The sequence below is a fragment of the Lonchura striata genome, chromosome 20 (genome assembly GCF_046129695.1).
Source record: "Lonchura striata isolate bLonStr1 chromosome 20, bLonStr1.mat, whole genome shotgun sequence".
Lineage (NCBI taxonomy): Eukaryota > Metazoa > Chordata > Aves > Passeriformes > Estrildidae > Lonchura > Lonchura striata.
Genome location: NC_134622.1, coordinates 11,268,075 through 11,288,227, shown reverse-complemented (window position 1 = coordinate 11,288,227; position 20,153 = coordinate 11,268,075). Strand labels below are relative to the sequence as shown.

General features: G+C 46.6%; 1 protein-coding gene across 6 annotated transcripts in view; it reads right to left on the bottom strand.

Annotated features, from left to right (window-relative positions):
- Window positions 1-20,153, bottom strand: part of SGSM2 (small G protein signaling modulator 2) — a 37,947-nt gene that overhangs the window by 14,088 nt on the left and 3,706 nt on the right. For 4 of the 6 annotated variants that reach the window (XM_021533061.2, XM_021533065.2, XM_021533063.2 and 1 more), the window contains exons 2-11: window positions 17,051-17,126; window positions 7,262-7,424; window positions 5,330-5,491; window positions 3,360-3,427; window positions 2,733-2,878; window positions 2,229-2,363; window positions 1,710-1,834; window positions 1,342-1,409; window positions 820-983; window positions 191-320 (exon numbers count right to left, since the gene is read on the bottom strand). In XM_021533061.2, coding sequence (XP_021388736.1) covers window positions 191-320; window positions 820-983; window positions 1,342-1,409; window positions 1,710-1,834; window positions 2,229-2,363; window positions 2,733-2,878; window positions 3,360-3,427; window positions 5,330-5,491; window positions 7,262-7,424; window positions 17,051-17,126 — 1,237 coding nt within the window. The remainder of the gene's footprint in view (window positions 1-190; window positions 321-819; window positions 984-1,341; window positions 1,410-1,709; window positions 1,835-2,228; window positions 2,364-2,732; window positions 2,879-3,359; window positions 3,428-5,329; window positions 5,492-7,261; window positions 7,425-17,050; window positions 17,127-20,153) is intronic. The other 2 variants (XM_021533062.2, XM_021533067.2) reach the window with 1 other exon arrangement.

Here is a 20,153-nt window from a genome sequence, read left to right as displayed (position 1 = left end):
AAGCTGTACCTGTTGATCACAATTATCTCTCAGTGGAATTTATTAGAGGTTTGTTTTTTTTACCCCCTTACAAAACTGTGGCTTGTTACCTGCAGGTAATATTACTTCCAAGATTTTCTCAGATGCCTGATTTGTTTTTTAATTTGGGTTTGTTTTTTTTTTTCAAACAAAGCAGAACAGAGGCACTTACTGTTATCATGCTTGTGTCCAGGATAAATAATTCTGAAGACATAATCCGTGGATGTGTCCTCAGTTGTCATCTCTTCCAGGTCCACTGATTTGTTGCTGTTCCGTTTTCGAAGCTTTGGAAACACCTTGCCCTAGAGAAAATAGTAATTCCATACATTCAGCTATGAGTGACTAACAGAGTACAACCAACTAAGTACTACAGACCTTTGGCATCTTAAATCTCCGAAGTTTCAATGTTCAGAGGACCTGAGGGAGAAAACAGTGGAGTCTTATATAGTTGGTGCTTTAGGGGTACTTAATACTACTTTTCTGTGTAAACCAGCCTTTTCTTGCAACCTATGGGAGCTGGGCACCCCAAGCCTCTGGCAGCAGCTCTGTCCAGTCCATCTGAGCCTCACTTCTATTGTGTGGGTTTGTATCTTGATGCAACTTGATTCCAGCTCATTGCTCAATGGGGTAATGAAGGTATGAACAACTTTTAAAGACCACATGTGTAAGAAGCAGAGTGGACTAAATGGAGTTATTTTGTGTCCTACTTTACCATAAAGCTGCTTCAAGTCAGTGCTAGACCCTGTGGAGCAGAGCTATCAACACTAGCCTCACCCAAGAGCTCAGCAGAAAAAGCAGTACCTTGCCCTGCTGGGACCACAGCGGGGGCTCCAGCTGGCCACGGGGCAGGAGCCCATTTTCCAGGCAGGACAGGAAGGCGAGGAGGTGCCCTCCTTGGGGGAAGTGCAGCGGAGGCCTCTGCGTCCCATCCTGACTCACCAGCACTAATGTCCATCTGCTTTCTGCTGCAAGGAGGACAAGGGGAGTCCACACTGTTACATCAGAGCTTATCTGCTCTTACCTTCTACGTGAATTTTATTTGGGATCATCTCTAAGTAGATAAATAAACCTTTGTAAGGCAGAGTGTGATCTAAGGATGATATCAGCCCTTTAGTCCTAAAGAAACTCAAGATACAGGCAAACTGTGAAAGCCTCATACAGTTGTCATCCTCTATCAGCTGGGACTGGAGATTTTAACACTCATTCCCACATGGCCAGAACTAGTCAGAGGTGTTCCCAACACTGAGGGAGGAAAAGTAATCATTCAAGTGGCTCTCCTGTTTCTGTATTTTTAAGGAATATATGCTTAAGGGTTAAGCTTACGTTGCTGGTGACAGTGGATGCAGACGATCTGGCTCAGTGGCACAATCAATGCGTAGTCCCAGTAAACACTAAAAAGGAAGGAAAATGCAGGAAACATTGTTTTTTCCATATTCAGGAATATGGTGCTTGCAGTTCCAAGCACCTGATAGAAATAAGTCTGCTAAGTTAATAACTGCTTATTAAATTTGGTCAATGAAAGTAAATTATTAGTCAAGTAAACAGCAAAGGAAAGCTAGTTTCTCCACACTGGATATTCTGGTACCAGGTTTGTACAACCTCTGCTTCCCTCTTCCCCTCCCCTTCCTCTTTCCTGGTGCCCCCCTGCAGGTTACACAGTTCTTCCCATCTTTCCTGAATGCAATGAGTACCTTTTCTCCAGTTCTGAGTCTCCAAGAGTTCCATTCATCAGCTGGTTTGGAGTCCATTTTAATGTCAAACTATCTGCTGACTGATGAAGGGAGAGATACCCAGGAATTGCCTCCAAGTCATCTTTCTGTTGACAGGAGCAACAAACAGACAACCCAGGTGACTCAAGTGCACAAAATATCTGCATAAAATATATGCTCCAGTCTTTCTATGCCATGCAAGTTCCATAGCTGCAGTACGTGGGAAGAGCAGAGGGAAACCCTAACAGCAAAAGTACTGGTATACAATATTGCTACTAGCAAGAGGGGAAAAACCACAACACAGTCAGCAGTATGTTTGCTCCTGCCTGCGGCCCACTGCTCACTGACAGGGGTCAGGAGTGAAAGCATCTGTCCCGTGCCAAACCTGCCGCAGCACAGGAGGGCCGAGGAGAAGGCAGCTCTGTGCTGAGAACAGAACGCAGCGAGCCCCTGCCTGGCCGGAGCTCTACCCCCAGCTCCAGCCAAAGTGCCCGCACTCACCGGCTGCACCAGGACGTTGTTTTTGCCGTAGAGAAGGTGAGTCCTGGAATTCTGGTGCAGGGACTCCACGTACTCCCGTGCCGACGCAGCAAAGCGATCTTCCGACGTGCTGCCGCTGGAGTGGCGCTTCCGGATCTGCACACACAGCCAGGGCAGGTCAGGCAGGGCACGGCACAGCAACTCGGCCTCTGCAGAGCGCAGCTCTTGTGCAGCCGAAACCACCTGCACTCTCAACTCAGCCCTGATCATGGCACCTCAGAATTTCTTGTGAACTACCCAGTCAGATCACAACTGTCAGAGGCCATGGAATTAATGCTGGATCTCAAACTTTTCTATGTATAGATAAAAGGACACTGTGAGCCAAACAGACTTCTAATCTGTGATAAAGCTGCGTTACAGAAGAAAGAAGAAAGGCTGCTCCAGATTCCGGTATCTCCCTCATGGGGCTGTTTTCATTAGCAGCCCGTGCCCTAACTCAGAGGCAGGTCCACAGTAAATACCTACTCCCAGGGCTGGGCGCTTGGAGGGGGAGTCCTGGCGGCCGTGCGCGCCGTGGATCCGGTGCCGCTGCACCAGCTCGTCGGCCGAAGGGTCTGTCCAGTAGTGGTCAGCTGTCTTTAGCTTGGTGTACTCCAGAGCACACGGTCCAACTAGGAAAAGAGACCAAGGGAGGAACCTTCTGAGCATGTTCAGAGACATACTCAGTGCTACCCTGCTGCTGAGCACCGAAGGTGAGATTTCCTTCTCAAGCCAAGTGAATAATAATGGTCACCAATCCTACGGGATCAGCCCACAACACAGACAACAATATAATAATGTATCACTCCTACTATCCAGGGCTGTATAAGAGCATTCCTGCAGGACACAGTCCCTGCCACAGCAGCATTAGCAGTTACAAAGTGCCAGCAAGCATTCAGTAAAAATCCATTCCCATTCTGCTTTCTAATCCAACCAATAACTACTATTAAAAGCAGATCAGTTTCTTCTGGTCTTGTAAGCAACTTCACTGTTGCTCTAGTATAAATAGTTAACTACATACAAGATATAAAATTCACTTCTTGTAACACTGTCATAATACAAAATGCCTTAAGCATTTTCTTCAGCATAAAAAGTAACTCTGCAAGAACTCACCTAGCAGAGAAGCCAGTATTGGGCCACAAACAGGATCTGCCAGTAAAGCTTCTTTTTCATAGTATTTACTACGAATAAAAGATCAGAGCTCAGTTAAAAACAGTATTTGGTATGAACCATTTCAAAGCTTGGGTTTAGCTACAGGTCTAACACAATGGGCCTCTTGATATGCTCATTCTGTCTCATCTATTTTCCAGCTGAGTTTGGAGAGGTGGAAGCTTGCCTTGTGCTCAGTGTGTTTACCCAGTATATTTGATTTGGGACTTTGGGCAGAATTGCAATATGGGAACAAACAATAGTTCTCTGCAAGCAATTTTGTCCATTTTCCACAGAGACAAAACAATCCACACATTCTTAAACATGTCTTCCATATGTGAGGAATCATCTTGAAACACTCTGAAGAACTATGAACTGCTACACTGCTCTTGCAATGACCCCGAAGTCTTGCCATTGCAGCAGGCAAAGCTGCTTTACAAAACTACATGGCCAAAAAATCCAAATACCCACGGTTCTCAAATCCCACTGTCCTCTGTGGTCTGTTAACTAGATGGGGCTCACACTCTAAAGCACCTGCTCCTCCTCCAGAACAGAACAGCTGAAGGATGTGAACATGGAGCATTTGAGCAGTAACGAAACAAAAATGAATGGTAACAAGCCTTATGAAAAGGTTTGTTTTATTCACCGAGTCAGGTTCTCAAAATCACACACCTGCAATGAAGGACCTGATCCTAACTCATCTGAAGGCAGTGAGGTGAACATCTACAACACAGTGGTGGAACAACTGAGAGCAAACTCCCCTGATGTGTCTCCTGTGGATTATGTGGAAAAGAAATTAAAACCCCTTGTACCCATGTATCTGCAGACACTGAGGCAGTGGACTAAAATGCTTTCATTAACTGTCTCTGGGACATGGCCAACCCTCCCTCTGCCTCTTCTGCACACAGCTCATAAAATCCAAGCTGGCATTACATATCCCAGAGCAACAGTTTGCTTGAACAGCACCAAGACCTTTCTTCCATTCTCTTCCTTTTAGTGGCAAGATACATAATGAAAACAAAGCCGATGACAAGGAAAACAGTAACACAAACTTGGAAAATACTGTGAAATTTGCTCTTGCTTTGCCCTTATCTCTCATCCTTGTTCAGACCCATGGGCTTTGGATGAACAAGAATGTGTTGCCAGTGCAGAACAACAAGAGCACCCCTGACAGCAAACTTCCTTTCTGGGTCCACACCAAGCTTCAAGGTCCCTTCCTTTCTCTTTTTATGGGAGGCTGTCCTCAGTGTGCCCCATTCAGTCTTCTGTATCGTGGGTTATGAGAGGGCAGGGAGGACAGGAGTTGAGAGCCACTCCTTGGCAAACCACAGCTGATGCTGGGCAGCAGGAAGCAAGAACAGAACTGAGAGGATTCATCTCTGCCTCTTAAGGAGTCCGTGGGGAATACATTCATAAAGCATTGATACTCTTCTCTGGTTTTGCAAGGGAAGACTTTCACTTTACACAAAGCTTTGTTTTTCTAAAAAGGAAACATGATTTAAAGAACCTGTTTTCACAACCCTAAGGTTTTATGTCACTAGCTCCTCCTGTTTTAATTCTCCTTTCTTTCAGCTATATAAGGCATTTTCCTCCCTGACATCCTAAGTTCCAAAGGATTATTTTCAACTCATGAACTATTAGAAGATATTTCTATTCCACTAAGGTCTAGGTCCCATTACAATATGGGCACCTAAGGCACTTGAAGTTAGGTTTGTAGCTGATTTCTGGAAAGCTGAATGCCTGTTAATGTTTTTTGTAAGCCTGTCAATGATGAAAAACTAAAGTACATTTTTTTCTAAATGCCTATGTAACTGGTTTTCATGTTACCAGAAGCCTGCATCACAGGGCTTTGCCAAAGACTTTTGATGGAATCCCTTGCTGCAGAAACCTAAATGCAGTCCAACAAATGCCTGTGCTTCTGCTGCTTTCCTTACCTGCAGTTATCAACAATGTACTGCACAATCTTGTCCAGCACCTTCTCAATCAAGGCTGTCCGAACCCAGATGTGCTTGATGGCCTGAGGTGTCAGGACAGGTGTTTTGCTTGTGGTTGATCCCTGCCTTTTGAGGGGTTCCTGCCCATTTGGCAGATTTTTCCTGCAAAAGGTGATACAATAAAAGTAGTCAGAATTTGCTCTTTTTGATGACGGCTCCATCATCCAGTGAAACCCATCCTCCTGCACCAGGTAACAGAGTGCAGCTGCAGGAGAAAGGTGGCTACAAAGCACAGGGGCACATGCCTTGGCTCTGCACACACTGCCCCAAGCTGAGGGGACAGGAACCCCCTCAATGTCTTTTCCAGAAAACTTCCCCCTTAAAATAGAAGATTCCATTTTGCCTCAATGAGGAAAGAAACCCTGACAACTTCAGGTTCTTTGCCAGCACTTGGGTTCCCTGTCAGAAACTGTTCAGAGTTAATACATTTGTTTGGGGCGGTTTGGGTGAGATCTGTAATTCCCCCCTGCACTGACAGGGTTCCAAGTCCTACAAGAGGCCATGCCAGCATCCCTACAGGCAAGGAAGACACATGACACCACCAGAACAATTTGGGTGTGTTTACCTACATCCTAAACAGGGGTTTTCTTAAGCCACAGCCTCAGGAACAGTTAGGCTGCTACAGCCCTTCTGTCTCATTCCGTACATCCAGCAGAGTGAGTCCACCCCCTGCAGGATTTCTCAATAGTATCTTTTCTGTGTGTATTTTCTACAGCACTTAAATTTTGTGGCTATTAATAGCTGAAAAACACACAAAATTTGTCCAAGAGAAACCACAGAATTTAAGTTCATTTTCACCTCTCTGTCAGAGGATACAACCAAAGTTCTCTGGTGGTTAGAGGGGTGCTTGTGTAGGCTCTTAACCAGGAGAGAGCCTGGTGAATTTTCAGTAGAAAGCATCCTTCTTCCCAACATTTAAAAAACTAAACTTAATAAAATCCCTGTCTGTATCAGTAGGCCAAATTAAAAATACATGTAAAATAGGTACATATCTGTCAAAAACTACATAACAAAGTCTGATAATTATAAGTCTAATAAAGATAAATGTCAGAAAATTACACAGAAATATAAGTGTTAATTTAAATAATTGTCAGTAATTAAAGACAAGCTGTCTCAGCAAAGCCCTTCTTTACAGCAAATTGATCAGAGGCTAAATGTTCCTACGATGTGCAAAGAGTTCTCAGGGCTCAGCAGTGTCTACAGAGTTAAAACTGCTCTTGTCCTGAGCTTATAGGACAAAACACTCATGCACTGTGATTCCATCTATAGAACCACACGGAAAATTTTAACTTTGCTACTCACCACCAGCAAGAATTCTAAGACTTTCAGTAACCTCAATCCTTGACTCCAGGATTCTGATGTGCTTAAGTCTGGTATGTAATGAACAGCTTTCCTGTAACATCCTTCTTCCCACCACTCTTTGTATCCATTAATTTAACTGTTTCTGCTATGATACCTAGAAATTTGTTCCTGGTTTGGCAGGAGCATGCCAAAACAGCTTTTCCAGTATGTCTGTTCTTGAGTTCCCCCTTCCACCCCCTTTCTTCCCACCAACAGTCCTAGCTGGGCCACCATCCCAGGCTGTGAGCCCTCTCTGAAATCACCACTAATTAGTCACTTCTATTGCTGTGTGTGGGCCGAATGTGCTCCTCTGCTGTACTGAGAAGCAAAATGAAACACCAAAGCCTCAGTTCCCCATCTCTGTTTCTTTGCTCGCTGCCAGCTTGGTCAGACACAAGCATCTCCAGGCACTGACAAGACAAAGCTGCATCACCCGAGACAAACCCCCGTGCACTCACGGGGCAGTCTGTGCCCCAGCATGCTGCAACACACCCTGCATCGACCTGGCTGATAAACAGAGCTCAGCCTCACCTGCTCTCCACCTGCTGCTGCAGCTCCTGCACCTTCTTGCACACGTCTCCAGCTATGGCACAGGTCTTGCCCACCTTGGTGAAGAGCGCGGCCACCTTGTCGGTGCGCAGGAAGCCGGCAGCCCTGCGCTTCAGCATGTGCAGCAGACACGCCTCCACCACACCTGTGGGAAGGGGACAGAGCGTTATGGGTCCGGCTGCTGCTGCCTCCTCTGCAGCCAGCACCGCCTGCTCGCTGCCACTGGGCAGCCGTGGGTCAGGAACAGAGCTGGGGGACAGACAGACAGACAGGAACCCAGAATCAGGTGACGTCAGCATGTGTCTAAGCTGCTGCTACTATGAGCACCTTGTGAGTACAGATAATGGCAGTATATGAACTGCAATCTCTGAGTATTTTCACCCCACTTTACATGTGCCACACAGAACCACACTATCATTCCCTGATGGACACCAGTAAAATACTGCACTGCACTATGGCAGCCTTGCAAGACTGCAGCAGAAATCTATCCAGCTCTCCTGTAACCTGCTGCAGGGCAAGGAAATGGGAAATACAAATTAAAACAACCACAACAAATCTAAACAAAAAAGTACGCCTTCCTTGTCTATCGGCTTCTGAAGTGAGGCTGCAGATGACTCACAGAGTCATACAAAGGGATGAAGAACAGACCAGTTCATTCACAGGCAAGGGGAAAGACCCAGCTCTGTGTGCCCAGGGCAGGGCAGCCTTCACAGAGCTCTGAGTGCAGCACTGCAGGGCTCTGTGCTGGGGGGCAGCAGGCAGCCCAGGGGGACACTGCAGCTCCCCACCTCAAATACTGGTTACAGCAACAAATGGCACTCCATCTGCTCTGACACCCAGCAGCTCTTTTTGAGAGAAGGCAGCATTTTGTTGCACTTCATGCCAAACACTGTCAGGTGATGAGCATTTCCTGAAGACTCCTCTCCTTACTGTACTTGAAAGCTCCAAATCCCATAACACCTGAAAGCCTACATCTGAAAAAGACCTGTACTCACTGTTTGGACCCTGAAAACTATCCTGAGTCCTAGGCTGGCCTGGGGTCACACAGAAACAGCTCCTGCAGAACCCTGAGGGGCTACCCCAGGGTACACCACAGTGGGGCAAAGCCCTGGGCTCAGCTCTGGCATGCTCCTGTTTGCTCAGGACAGGAGCATCAGACACAGACATTGAGCAGCGGAGCTGATGCTGCTCCCCATGCTGGTGGCACTTCCAGCCAGAACACTGCCTCAGAAGCCATCCACACCCTCAGGCACAGCAGCCTGTCCTTGGGAGGAGGAGCAGGACATGCGGGTGCATCGCTGAGTGATCCCAAGCATCAGAAACCTCCCCTGTGCTCTAAGGACAGGGCGGGTGGTGGAGGCAGAGGCTGTGGTCTAGCAGGAGCAGGAGCCCAGCACTGATGCCATCCCTGAAGCCAGGCTGGTGGCACTGCCAGGGAAGGAAAATCTGTGCAGGAAACACCGTGGCACTGCCAGGGAAGGAGCAGCCGTGCAGGGAACACCGTGGCACTGCCAAGGAAGGAAAATCCGTGCAGGGAACGCCATGGCACTGCCAGGGAAGGAAAATCCGTGCAGGGAACGCCGTGGCACTGCCAGGGAAGGAGCGCCCATGCAGGGAACGCTCCAGAACCACAGGCGGCGCAGGGACAGGGAGCGATGACAGCACGGACGAGTTCTGCACAGCACAGTCTAGCTCCTGTCTAGCAACCATCACAACAGCTCTTAACCCAGCAACTGTTTTGCTCTGTCTTTCAATTAGAAATAAAGAAAAAAGAAAAGCAGCTTTCCAGATGCCTGGAGCAATGCAGCAATTTGATTCCAAATCTAAGATGAAGCAACCTGCCTTTAAAAATAACTGCAAAGAAGTGCATTGCTGTTGCTTAGGAAACAGACTCTCTTCCCTCCTTCACCACTTTTTTTTTTAATTTCTTTAAAACAATAAAATATTAATGAAACAAATTTAGTGAAAAGCACAGCAGGCACAGCTTTAATTATTAATAAATGCTGCAGCTGCCACTGAGGACAATTTCCCCAGTGACTATCCCTAGAGCCCCAGTATTTAATTATTCCATTGTGACATTTCTCATCACAAGAACTTGGGTAAAATCAGTCCCTAGCTGCCTACAACGCACACATAGGGATCATCTGCAAGGGGCGAGGCACCGGAATTTGCTGCTGGATTGTATCAAAATGTATTTTCCACAGGACAAGAGATTAACACACTCCAGTTCTATGTGTAAGGAACCCTTGGTGGGGGGGCAGGTTACAGCCCAGCCTGTGTGACCCTCAGGTTACTTCATTCTCCTACACTTCAACCCCAGACTGAGACTAACAGCGCTGGCTGTCAGCACTCTTCTCTCCAGGCTCCTTTCCACACAAATTATTCCAGAACAGCTGGAATACATTCACATCTGACTTGATCTGAATGTGCTTGCAAATACACTGTGGCTTTTATCCAATTAAACTACAAAACATGCAAGCAGGGCAGCACATGTTGCGACACAGATGCCATCCCATTCCAACCCAGGGGACCGTGTGGACACCACCCTGGTGGCACAGGACGGCAGCGAGGGATCCCTCCCACCCTAGGGATCCCTCCCACCCTTGAGAATGGCACAGCAGGGAGGGAGCAGCTCCCTGGCAGAGCCCCCAGGGCTTCCCTTTGGCTCTGTGTCCAAGGCAGGCACCGATCTCACTGCACCTTGCCAGCATCGCCCACAGCCAAGCTTAGTCGGAGAGGAAATGTAACACATCCTGAACAAACTGGCAGAGGAGGCACCTCAAGCTGCAGCACCTTTCAAAGGGCAGGAGAGGACCTTGGCCGTAGGGCTGTTTGATAAACCAAAACCAGGTGAACCCTGGGAGTCACAAACTGCACAGCTCAGACTGCTGCCTAAAGAGACAACACAAACTGTTTCAGGGGTTACAGTACAAGAACCTTTGGGAAATGGGGTTATTTACCCATTTCTGGGAAAATGAACCATTTTTCCCTTTTTGGAATCTGACGGTTGAAGAAAACCTAAAAAGAGATGCTTCAGCTGTTTCTGGAGAAACTGCTAACATCAGAAAAGCATCGCTGGGTGGTTTTGTGTACACACAGCTAGTTTGCACACATGCTGTTGGCTACAGGTATGTGTGCACATTACTGCACAGCCCAGTGTGATCCTGAGCCTGCCTGCTGTCACTGTACCTACAGCAAACACATACAAAAACTGACCAAATAAAAAGGCAGCAACTCATCACATGCAGTGGAACAGCAGCTCTGCACTGGGAATAAATCAGCACAGCTCAGGTAATTCCCTTGTATGGTTCAGCTGACAGCAGCCATCTAAAAATTCATTAACTCCAGACAGTTTTGAGGAACATTCTCTGCAGTATTCACTGCTGAATTTAATTAAGTGCAGATATGTTATTGATTTACAGTTCAAATAATCACGGTGCCTACCAAGTTTCAGAAAATGTCACTTTTTTATGACTTCACCACAGCTACTTCTTCCAGGGTCAGGTGAACAGGTTTGGTTTTGTCCTTTTTTGGCTCTGTGAAAATTGTAACATGACTTAATGGACTGTGAAATGAAAGTTTTGGGGTTGAAAGAGTGGTGAGCAGAGAAAAGAAGGCCTGTGGAAGAATTATTTATGGGGTGTACTTAGCAGATGAGATTTTCCTTAGACAGGAAGAAATACTGCAGCTAAACACCTTGTTTTCATGGAAACTGTGCACAGGGAATTGAATTCATGAGGCTGAAGAAATTAAAAATAAGTGAAAAGAGGAGGATGATAAAGAAGCCATCAGATGCTCATGATCTCCAGCTGATGTTGCTTTATCCTAATCACAGATCTGCCCAGTTTGAAACCAGTTTTCTTGCCCAGTTTCAGCCTGCTGTGTCACTGGACACACATGCCGAGCAGGGGAGAGGCTGGTACCGAATGCAAAGGGCTGCAGAGGACACATCCAAACCTGCTCCTTGTTCACCTTGTCCACCTGCACTCAACCTGCTTGTGTTGGGCTGTGCCACAGAACATCCTACGTTCAATAATTCCCTAGAAAATAATTTTTAAAAAATATCTAAATGGACAATTCCCAGTTCTAAAGTGGCTGGGAAACTTCAGAGCTGAAATTTGGTGACTGCTCTTCTTTAAAATTGTGATCATTAAGCTTCAAGGATCTCAGCAACCTTCATAAAACAGAAGTGTTTTCATTAAACACTGTTAAGGGTAAATCAAAATTACTGAAGTTTCTATAAATATTGAAAATTATCCAATTTGATGACCCAGGATCAAAACAAAATGCTTAGCAGGATTCTCTAAAAAGCACAAGAAATTTTATTTCACTTCTCAAGCTAAAAACACATGCAGTTCAAAAACTGCTTCATTTCTCATCAGAGCTAATATTCACTCTGGTTTTTTTTCCTCCCCACCACAGTACACCACTCATTAATTTAAGCATCATCTTTGGAGCACAATCAAAAACCTTCTAAATGTGCATGAAAAAATATTTGCCTCCCTCCAATTATGATCATCTCTGGTACACTCTCTGGGCTAATGTGTTTATCAAGTGAGGAAGAATCTCTGTAAACTATTTTATAAGCATTATTCATAATTGAAAATGTTTGTTTCCCAAATAGGAGCAATAATACAGAGAGACTTTTGTTTGTGAGAGATCTGCATTTCCATAGCAGATAATCTTCATTTTTAAAAAAATATCAATGCCAAGGGTAGAAAGCAAAAATAACTAAGATGATAAACTGTCATGTTGGACAATGTTATTTACATCTGTTTCTACAGAGGCTACATTTCTGTGAGGTAAGGAAAAAAGAGAAAACCGAATTCTTTGTTTTCTGTCAAATATGAATATGGTGCTATTTAGAAGCCTCAAGGCAACCAGCTAAAAATCCCAACGCATCAGACATCTCTTCCTAATGGGGCTGATTTTCAGAGAATTGGAATGCTGTCACTCCAGCTGAAAATGATGGGAACAAAATTGTGTTTTCTTTCAAACACAATTAACTTTGTGCAAAATGGGATAACGAGTCATCCCAAGACCAGTGAAGAAAACAGGCTCACGACAAAGCCCACTGCTGTGCTTAACCCTGGGTCATCAGCAGTGAGACTGTAAAGCAGCACTGCCAGGCACTCCTGCACTCAGACACCAACCCAGCCCAAATGACCCCGGATTGCTGATCTCCAGGAGTCACCAGCCATATTCATGTCCCAAGGATTCCTGATTTTCCATTGCCAGCACAGGGGGAGACTCATCCATGACCCCAGATGGAGCTCTTGGATTGTGCTCCTACAGATGTGTAAGGCTCTAACATTTCAGACTTGTCAGATCTCAGCTACGTGGCTCCAGAGAATCCAGCCACACAAGTGCTTTCCTACTGTCCCCACCTCCAGAACGAACCAGTGCTCATCTGCCCTAGTCCAATCTAATTAAGTGTTTTACACATTCATTAATGACAATCCTGTCACACACTGGATTTGCTCTAAACTGTGAAGAGGACCCAAGAGTCACTCTGATTCTCAGAACACACCAGTCCTTTTGCTGTGAACAGATACTCAGAGACACAGATCTATTTCAATAACAATTCTCTCTACTTATTTTTGAAGAAGGAAGCATCTCACACTGATGACTATCCAAGTCTAGATGCCCCAGGGCTCTGTGAAAGGAGGCTGCAAAGGATGGATATGGGCCCACACGTCAGATCTCGAGTGTGGAATTACAGCTTGAAGCACAGACACCTCAGAAGCACTTGTGGGTGATAGCTCTCCTTGCCCTGCTTCTGAGAGCAATAAGTGCTCATGCAGTCCTGATGCACGCTGACACTGCAGGAGAGCAGAAGCACCAGCACAAGACACAAATGCCAGCTCAGGAGTGCTTCACAAAAGCAGCCATGGAGTCAGGCTCTGACTGCCACAGCCTGGCACAAGTCAGGACTGTATTTGAGTCTGTGAGGGAAGGGAACGCAGCGAAGCTGAAGGAGCTGCTGTGCAGCTCACAGGAGCACCCAGGAGAACCTGCACTGAGAAGAAGTAGTACAGTAACGCTCCCCTAGCACCCGGCACATCGTGCTTCTACACCTGCAAGTCACCCACAGAAGGATGGACCCTGCAGAGCTGGCCAAGGGCACTCTCAGCACTGCCTGGAGCTGTTTGTGCATGGACCTCCTCAACCACCACGTCCAGAACCACCAAAGGGCTCACAGGCTGCTCAGCTTTCAGAGAAGACTGGGCTGGTAGTAGAGCAAGCCAGCACTTGGCTGTGCTCAGGCAAGTGTCCCTTCTCTCTGGGTCGGCAGGTGTCTGCTGCAAGGCCTCAGGTCACCTCTCTGATGTATTATTCACACAGAGAAAGCACCAAGGACTACTTACTAATGGGAATTCATTACCTCCCAAGCTCCCCCGGGCAGGCACCACATCATTCTTTTGTTTGAAGGGCTGCACATATGACTAAACACAGCCACAGACCCCATACAAACACCTTCAGTTAATATTCAGGTCCAGTTCTGCAGTCAAGCCCTCTCACCTTTCCCAGTGCATGACTGGACAGATCGTGATGTGGTTTTGTTCTTATTTTTTTAAGATCTGTGTTGTTTAAACACAGCATTACCCCCAAAAAAAACCCAAAAAAACAGCTGTTTTCATCAGTTAATAGGAGAAGAAAAGCAATATGCATAATGGGGATGGAAAAAGAAAAAGTTGAGGTTAATGCAGCTAAATCAACGGCCTGGCTCATCCCCTAGGGCTGAGCCAACCGAGCTTCCTCAGCTCCTCTAGGAGAGGCTCTCTGCTCCTCTTCTCTGCATCAATTCCAGGCTCTGCAGCAAAGATCCTCAACAAATCTATCAGGATGGAGCAGTAATGTAACACCCAGAAACAGCAAATTTTCTCCTTGGGTTCAAAAGGGGAAAAGCATTTCTGGCCTGTAAGTCTGGTCTAGACACAGTTTTGGAACAGATCTGGAAGGCAAAGATTATTCAATGACACTGAAGGAAAGGAAAACCAAATGTTTTGTTTTTCAAAATTTTGGAATTGGGTCTTCCAATTGTCTTTGAAGTGAAGGACAGTAGCCAACACTGGTAGTAAATTAAATATTCGTAACTGAAGATTGGAAGAAACAGCACATGACAAATATCCAAAGTATACCAAAAAAGTTACAAAGCATCAAGAAAACAAAAAGAATATGAGATTTTTTTTTTTTTTGTTTTCCTTGATAGAAGAGCCTCAATGTCTTACAGGATTTGAGTTCAGATTCAGGAACAGGAAAGGATCCTGCCACAAACCCACCCACAGCTGCACAGCTCTGGTGCATCCCCCAGGAACAGCAGTGGAATCCCCAGCTCCCCTCCTTTCCCTCATATCCCAAGGGACACGTGCAATGCCATCCGCAAACAGTTTACAAGAAGCCCCAAGCACAATATGAAATACCATTCTGCAGCTCAAATCAGAACTGGCCTTTTCAGTTCAGCCACAAAGGGATTTTGCACATTTTAATTAATGGGTTTAATTACTGGTAGCAGGTTTATTATTCAGGCCCAAAAAAGCTTTTCATGCAGTTCATCCATTCCTTAATTTGAACTGAAATATCATTGAAAAGCCAAATTCTGCATGTTTAACACTGCCCAAGTTACTATTTTACTCATGTTTACTACTAACCTTTCCCCAAAACACACTAAGTATATTCCCTCTGCCAAGCTGGCATGTTGGATTTACATCTAAACAACAAAAATTTTGATTGTGACACACACCAACTCTCCATAACCCACCTGAATACTATGGTGATTAGTTTATAGCATGAGGAATTCAGGATTATTTAATTTACTATGCTCAAAATATTATTCAAAGAGAACAAACTACTAATACTAATTTCAAAGTAGATATTGGAAACATAGAGATCATCTGGGTAACCATGTGTGAGGCATTCGTGAATAAACCCTGTTTGCAGTATAAAGCTGACTTAAACAAGTTTTTTAATTGCTTCAACAGCAGGTTACTGTCAGACTAAAGGCGGGCAGCCGCGCAGAAAAGGCTCAGGCAGCTTTTGGACGAACACTGTGGGTGTAACCTGGAAACCCTGTGAATACACCTGAGGTAAGTGCAGAAACAGGTGTGCTTGCCTTGCCTTCCCCTTTCCCTCAGAACTGCAGAAGGGTCAAGGGCAGGAGGAGCAGGAGGAGCAGCCCTGGCCGTGCCCAGAGAGCCGTGCCAGCCCCACCAGGAGGAGCAGGAGGAGCAGCCCTGGCCGTGCCCAGAGAGCCGTGCCAGCCCCACCAGGAGGAGCAGGAGGAGCTGCCCGGGCCGTGCCCAGAGCACTGTGCCAGCCCCACGTCAGTGCCAGCTGCCGTTCCCAAGGAAACCTGCGCTGAGCCTGGCTGCAAACAGCCACGGCCAGCCCCCCGCAGCAGCGCCGCTGCAGCTGCTCCCTGCACGCTTGCAGCGCTGCACCAGAACCTGCTCCGCAGCAGCTCCAGCCCAAAGGAATTCAGACCTTTGTCCCACAGTGGCACACATAGCCACTGGCCAAAGGGAGCTGCTGTGGCTCTGAACCAGGGCCAGACCTAGAAATCAGAGGGGATGACAGAGCCCCTGGGATGTAACTGAGGCTGGCTATACGCTGGGTTGGGAGCAAATGCAGCATCTCCTGCACTCGCAGCTTCTCCACAAGGATGAAAACATGGACACTGCTCTCCTTCTTCCAGAGCACCCAGGCAGAGTCCTCGTGGTTACAAATCCCTCCTGCTGGATGAGCACAGCTGACAGCACAGAGGCACCATTCCTCCAGGCCAGCAAGGGTGGCAGAGAGCTGGAGCATTTCCCAGGACAAGGGGCACATGACATTTAATTGGCACCTTCAGCCACCTAAGACCTAGGGCAGCTATGGACTGATGCAGAGAGACCCTGAAATCAGCCATCATGTATTTAAGAGGCTCTTGCTAAACTCAGCCTAGCAGGAGAGTAAAATGATTCACAAGAATTCTATATTTACAATGAAGATTCACCAAAAATGACTCATGTACTGAACCAATCTAATTTTAAATAGAAGGGAAAAACCTCTTGAAGAGTCACACGAAACTGGAGTGGGGGAGGGAAGAGAACTGTACACACAGGAGAGCACCAGCCAGGAGCTGTTAGCCAAATCTGCTGGAAGGGATTTCTCCATTCCATCAGCCAAAGTAAAAACAGAACATTCAGCTTCACCTTCTTCTGGTTTAGAGTTAATCAAGCCTCTGTTCAAAGCAGCAGCAGGCTGGAGTCCTGCTTTATGACAGGTAGGATTGCTGGGCAATAATGAGGCAGCTCAGTGCAGAGGTTATTCAAACCACGAAGAATTCAGAACACAAAACCAACTGGAATCACAGTAGGAGGATGAGAGAAGTAAGAAGACTTTAAAGTATTCCTAATTTTGGCCAAGCAGAGTCTAACAGCAACAGCTGCCACCCATACACCAACAATGCAGCACAGCTTCCAGGACAGGATTCCAGGACAGGATTCCAGGAACAGAGAGTAGGCAGACCACACTGGGACGTCCCTGGAACACACAGCCAGCCTCCAGCAAGGCCACCTGTCATCTTGGCTGGGTATAATGACACTTTAGTAAGAGTTACTTTACACTTTGTAATGTAAACACACGTGTAGCAAATACAGAGGTGAAATGGACCTGAACACCATGATTTCTAGTATCTAAATCCCTGCATTTACCTCTGACAGCAGAGAAAATAAATGTCTAGAGGAAAAGTAAGGTTAGGTAGCAATAGCTCTCCCGCGTGACATTTACCACATAAGGCGATGATGTGACTGCTGTCTTCATGGACAAATTTCCGGGTGACAGCTTCTTCCATGATCTGCTTTACCTACAATGAATAGAGAGAAATGATCGTGTGAGCCCAACAAAATCAGCACAGCACTTGGGAGTTTCAGTTTCAACCCCTGCTTGCCCCTTCCCCCTCACCAACAGACTAACAACTCCCTCATCACATTTTGCAGGGAAGAATGGATTTCAGGAGGGAAGGCACAAACAAACCTAAGGGGCTTATAACAGCATGAGGAAACCTCTGGCAGAACAAGGACAGGTCTGTTTGAGGTGTGCCCCCATAAAAGGCAGGTTTCAGTGTGTCCACAGTAGCCTCCAGAGAACTTCTCCAGCATAAGTTTTGAAGAGCTGTGAAAGACTTTTTACATGATTCATCCTTGGCCTTCACACAGTCTCTTCTGCTCATGAAACTAGACTGTGTTGCTACATCCCATTTCCACTTGTGCATTCTGCTCTTTTTCAAGCACAAAGCATCCCTGAGTGACACAGGCACACATTCCCAGAGGGCCACCTTCCCCCTTACCTGGGAAACATGGAACATGCCACAGCAATTACAAATTATGCCTTCAAACCTCTGTTGCACCAGACAGTATAAAAAATTATTACAGCACCTTCAGAGAAAGCAGTGCCTTCGATTTTCACTTCAAGACGCGATTTAGCAATTGTAGCAAATAAAATTACACTTATCACACTTTTTAATTATTTAAAACAAAGTTCCTTTCCAGTTTCAGGGCTCAAGATGTGCCAAGCTCCAGAGGGAAATCACTGCAAATTACTGACTTTCAAAAATTAAAGAAGAAACAGACAATTCTTACAATGAGGCTCTTGGCAAGTGGCTGTAGTCACCCTTGTTCATCTGCCAGTGATTTCTCCCCAATGGCTTCCTCAGCCTGACACTACATGAGACCTCACTGGTTTCCAACTCATCACCAACTCATTTATCAGACACTCATTTCCTCCTGGCTGTGGAGAGCTTGCTCTCTTCCATATACAAATTAGCCATAATTTTTGACTTCTCTCATTTCTGAGCTACAATTACAGGGTTATGACACTCTGACTAAACGTATGCCAATTCACTTTCTATATATGAAAATAAGTGCTACCATGGCAGAAGACTCAACCAGACACTCTGTTATTCCAACATTTAGAGCTAACTGGTTATCACTTCGTGGCACTGACACGTCCCAATGTTTTGAGCTTTTCCCCTCAGTGCTGGGCCAGGAGAGGCTGCAGGTGCAGTGCTCCAACGACAGCTGGGCTCTGCAGATGCCTGTGGAGGTGCCTTCTCCGGTTTGAAGGGCTTCCTCCTCCAGCAAGACCATCTGTGAGACCAATTCTGGATGCTGTAATTAAACATCCCCTCCCCCAGAAATCATCTTGGGGCCTCTGTGCCCACTCCTACACCCCCAGCCCGGCTGGCAGCAGGCTGCAGCTCTGGCACTTGCTGCACGAGCCTTTCAACACATGGCATTTGCCTCGCTCCAAATTCTGGATCAAGTGGATCCTCCAGAATTTGTGCTCCTTATCAAACAGGAGCCCTCTGAGTTGCGCAGAAAACACTGGAGGGGGAAAAGGAAACATGTAAGAGGCTTTGAAAGTAGAATGTGTTTTGTAGCTGAGGATTTCAAAACAAGTCTTTTGCACTTTATAAAACCTAGCTCCCTGCTCACACCTGAGGCCTGACAATATAAACTTTGAGCCAGGCCATTTTGTTTCCTTCCTGTGGCTTTTCTGACATGGCTGTTAGCACTTAGGACCTCACAGTGAAGCAGCTGGAGGTGGAGGGGTAAGAGGGTATGAAGGGAGAAGCAGAGGTGTGAGGAGGTCTCGTGAATGGGCACTCACATCTGGATTATCCTGTGTAACCAGCAATCCCTTTGGCACAGTTTCAGTCACAGTTTCTGTCCTGCTGCAGCAGTCACCACGCTGGCAGGCAGTCACACCAGCCTGTGCACATATAACTCAAGGTCACAGACATGACTTCAGGACTGCAGAAAATGAAGTCAGCCTCAGCATCCCAGAGAACATTAACTGGAATTCAAATCCTAACAACAGGGAGGAAGAGTCGTTTTGAGGAGCAAAAGCTCAAGTGCTCAGCAGCTAATTCATTGCTACCACACATTTCCCAGGCACACCCCAATCAGCTCAGTATGTTATTTAATCCACAGTCAACTAAAATTTTAAGTGTATAAAAACTGAGAAAGTGTTTCAGATCCAATAATCAACCCTACTTTTCTAGAGAAGCACCAGCCAGTGTCTCTCAGGAGAATTTCAACCCCAGCCTCCAAAGCTAAGGACACAGACCAGGCTCTCTGTGTGTTCCCCACTGCCACAGGACACCAAACAAGCTCCATGCATTTTCTGGAGAGTGACTAAATGTTATTAGAAAAGATTTTTAAGGCATAGACAGGATATGAGAAGATTCAAAAGCTGGAATGCAATGTTTTTCAATCCCACGTCATCCCTCACTGCCACGTAATTCATGGATGCTCCAGGCAAGGAGCTGAAGCAAGTGTTTCTGATCAAATGGAACCCAAGTATTTTTTTGTTGTTGTTTCCTTAATTCCCTTGCAATATTGCACAGCTCTTCATAGGGGATTCTGCTGCTTTGTCTCTGTTTTTGGGAGGCACGTGACAATGGAGCTTTTTGAGCACAAGCCTCCACACAGATCCAGTGGCAGCTACCAGCAGACCTGACCAAACTGCAAATTAATCTCATTAAGAGAAACACCACCACCTGCCCCCAGAGGGAAGGAATCAGCCGGCCAACAGCCGTGTTTGTGTGAGGGATGGAGGGCTGCAGCCTCCAGCTGGGCCAGGGCTGCTCCCAGAGCCTGCAGGGGAGCTGTGCAGGTGGGAGGGAGCGTGGGGCCAGCTGTGACACCGGCTCAGGTCCCGGCCCTGGAAACACCCTCCTGTTCCTGTGCCTCCCCTGCAGAGCAACACGAGCCACTGATGCTAGCCAGGCTCTTGTCACTCGGTGTCACTGTCCCCAAACCAGCTGCACAGGAACTGCATCAGCCACAGCCCCGGGGACACCTGCTCGTCCTGGAAAAGCTGCCAGGCT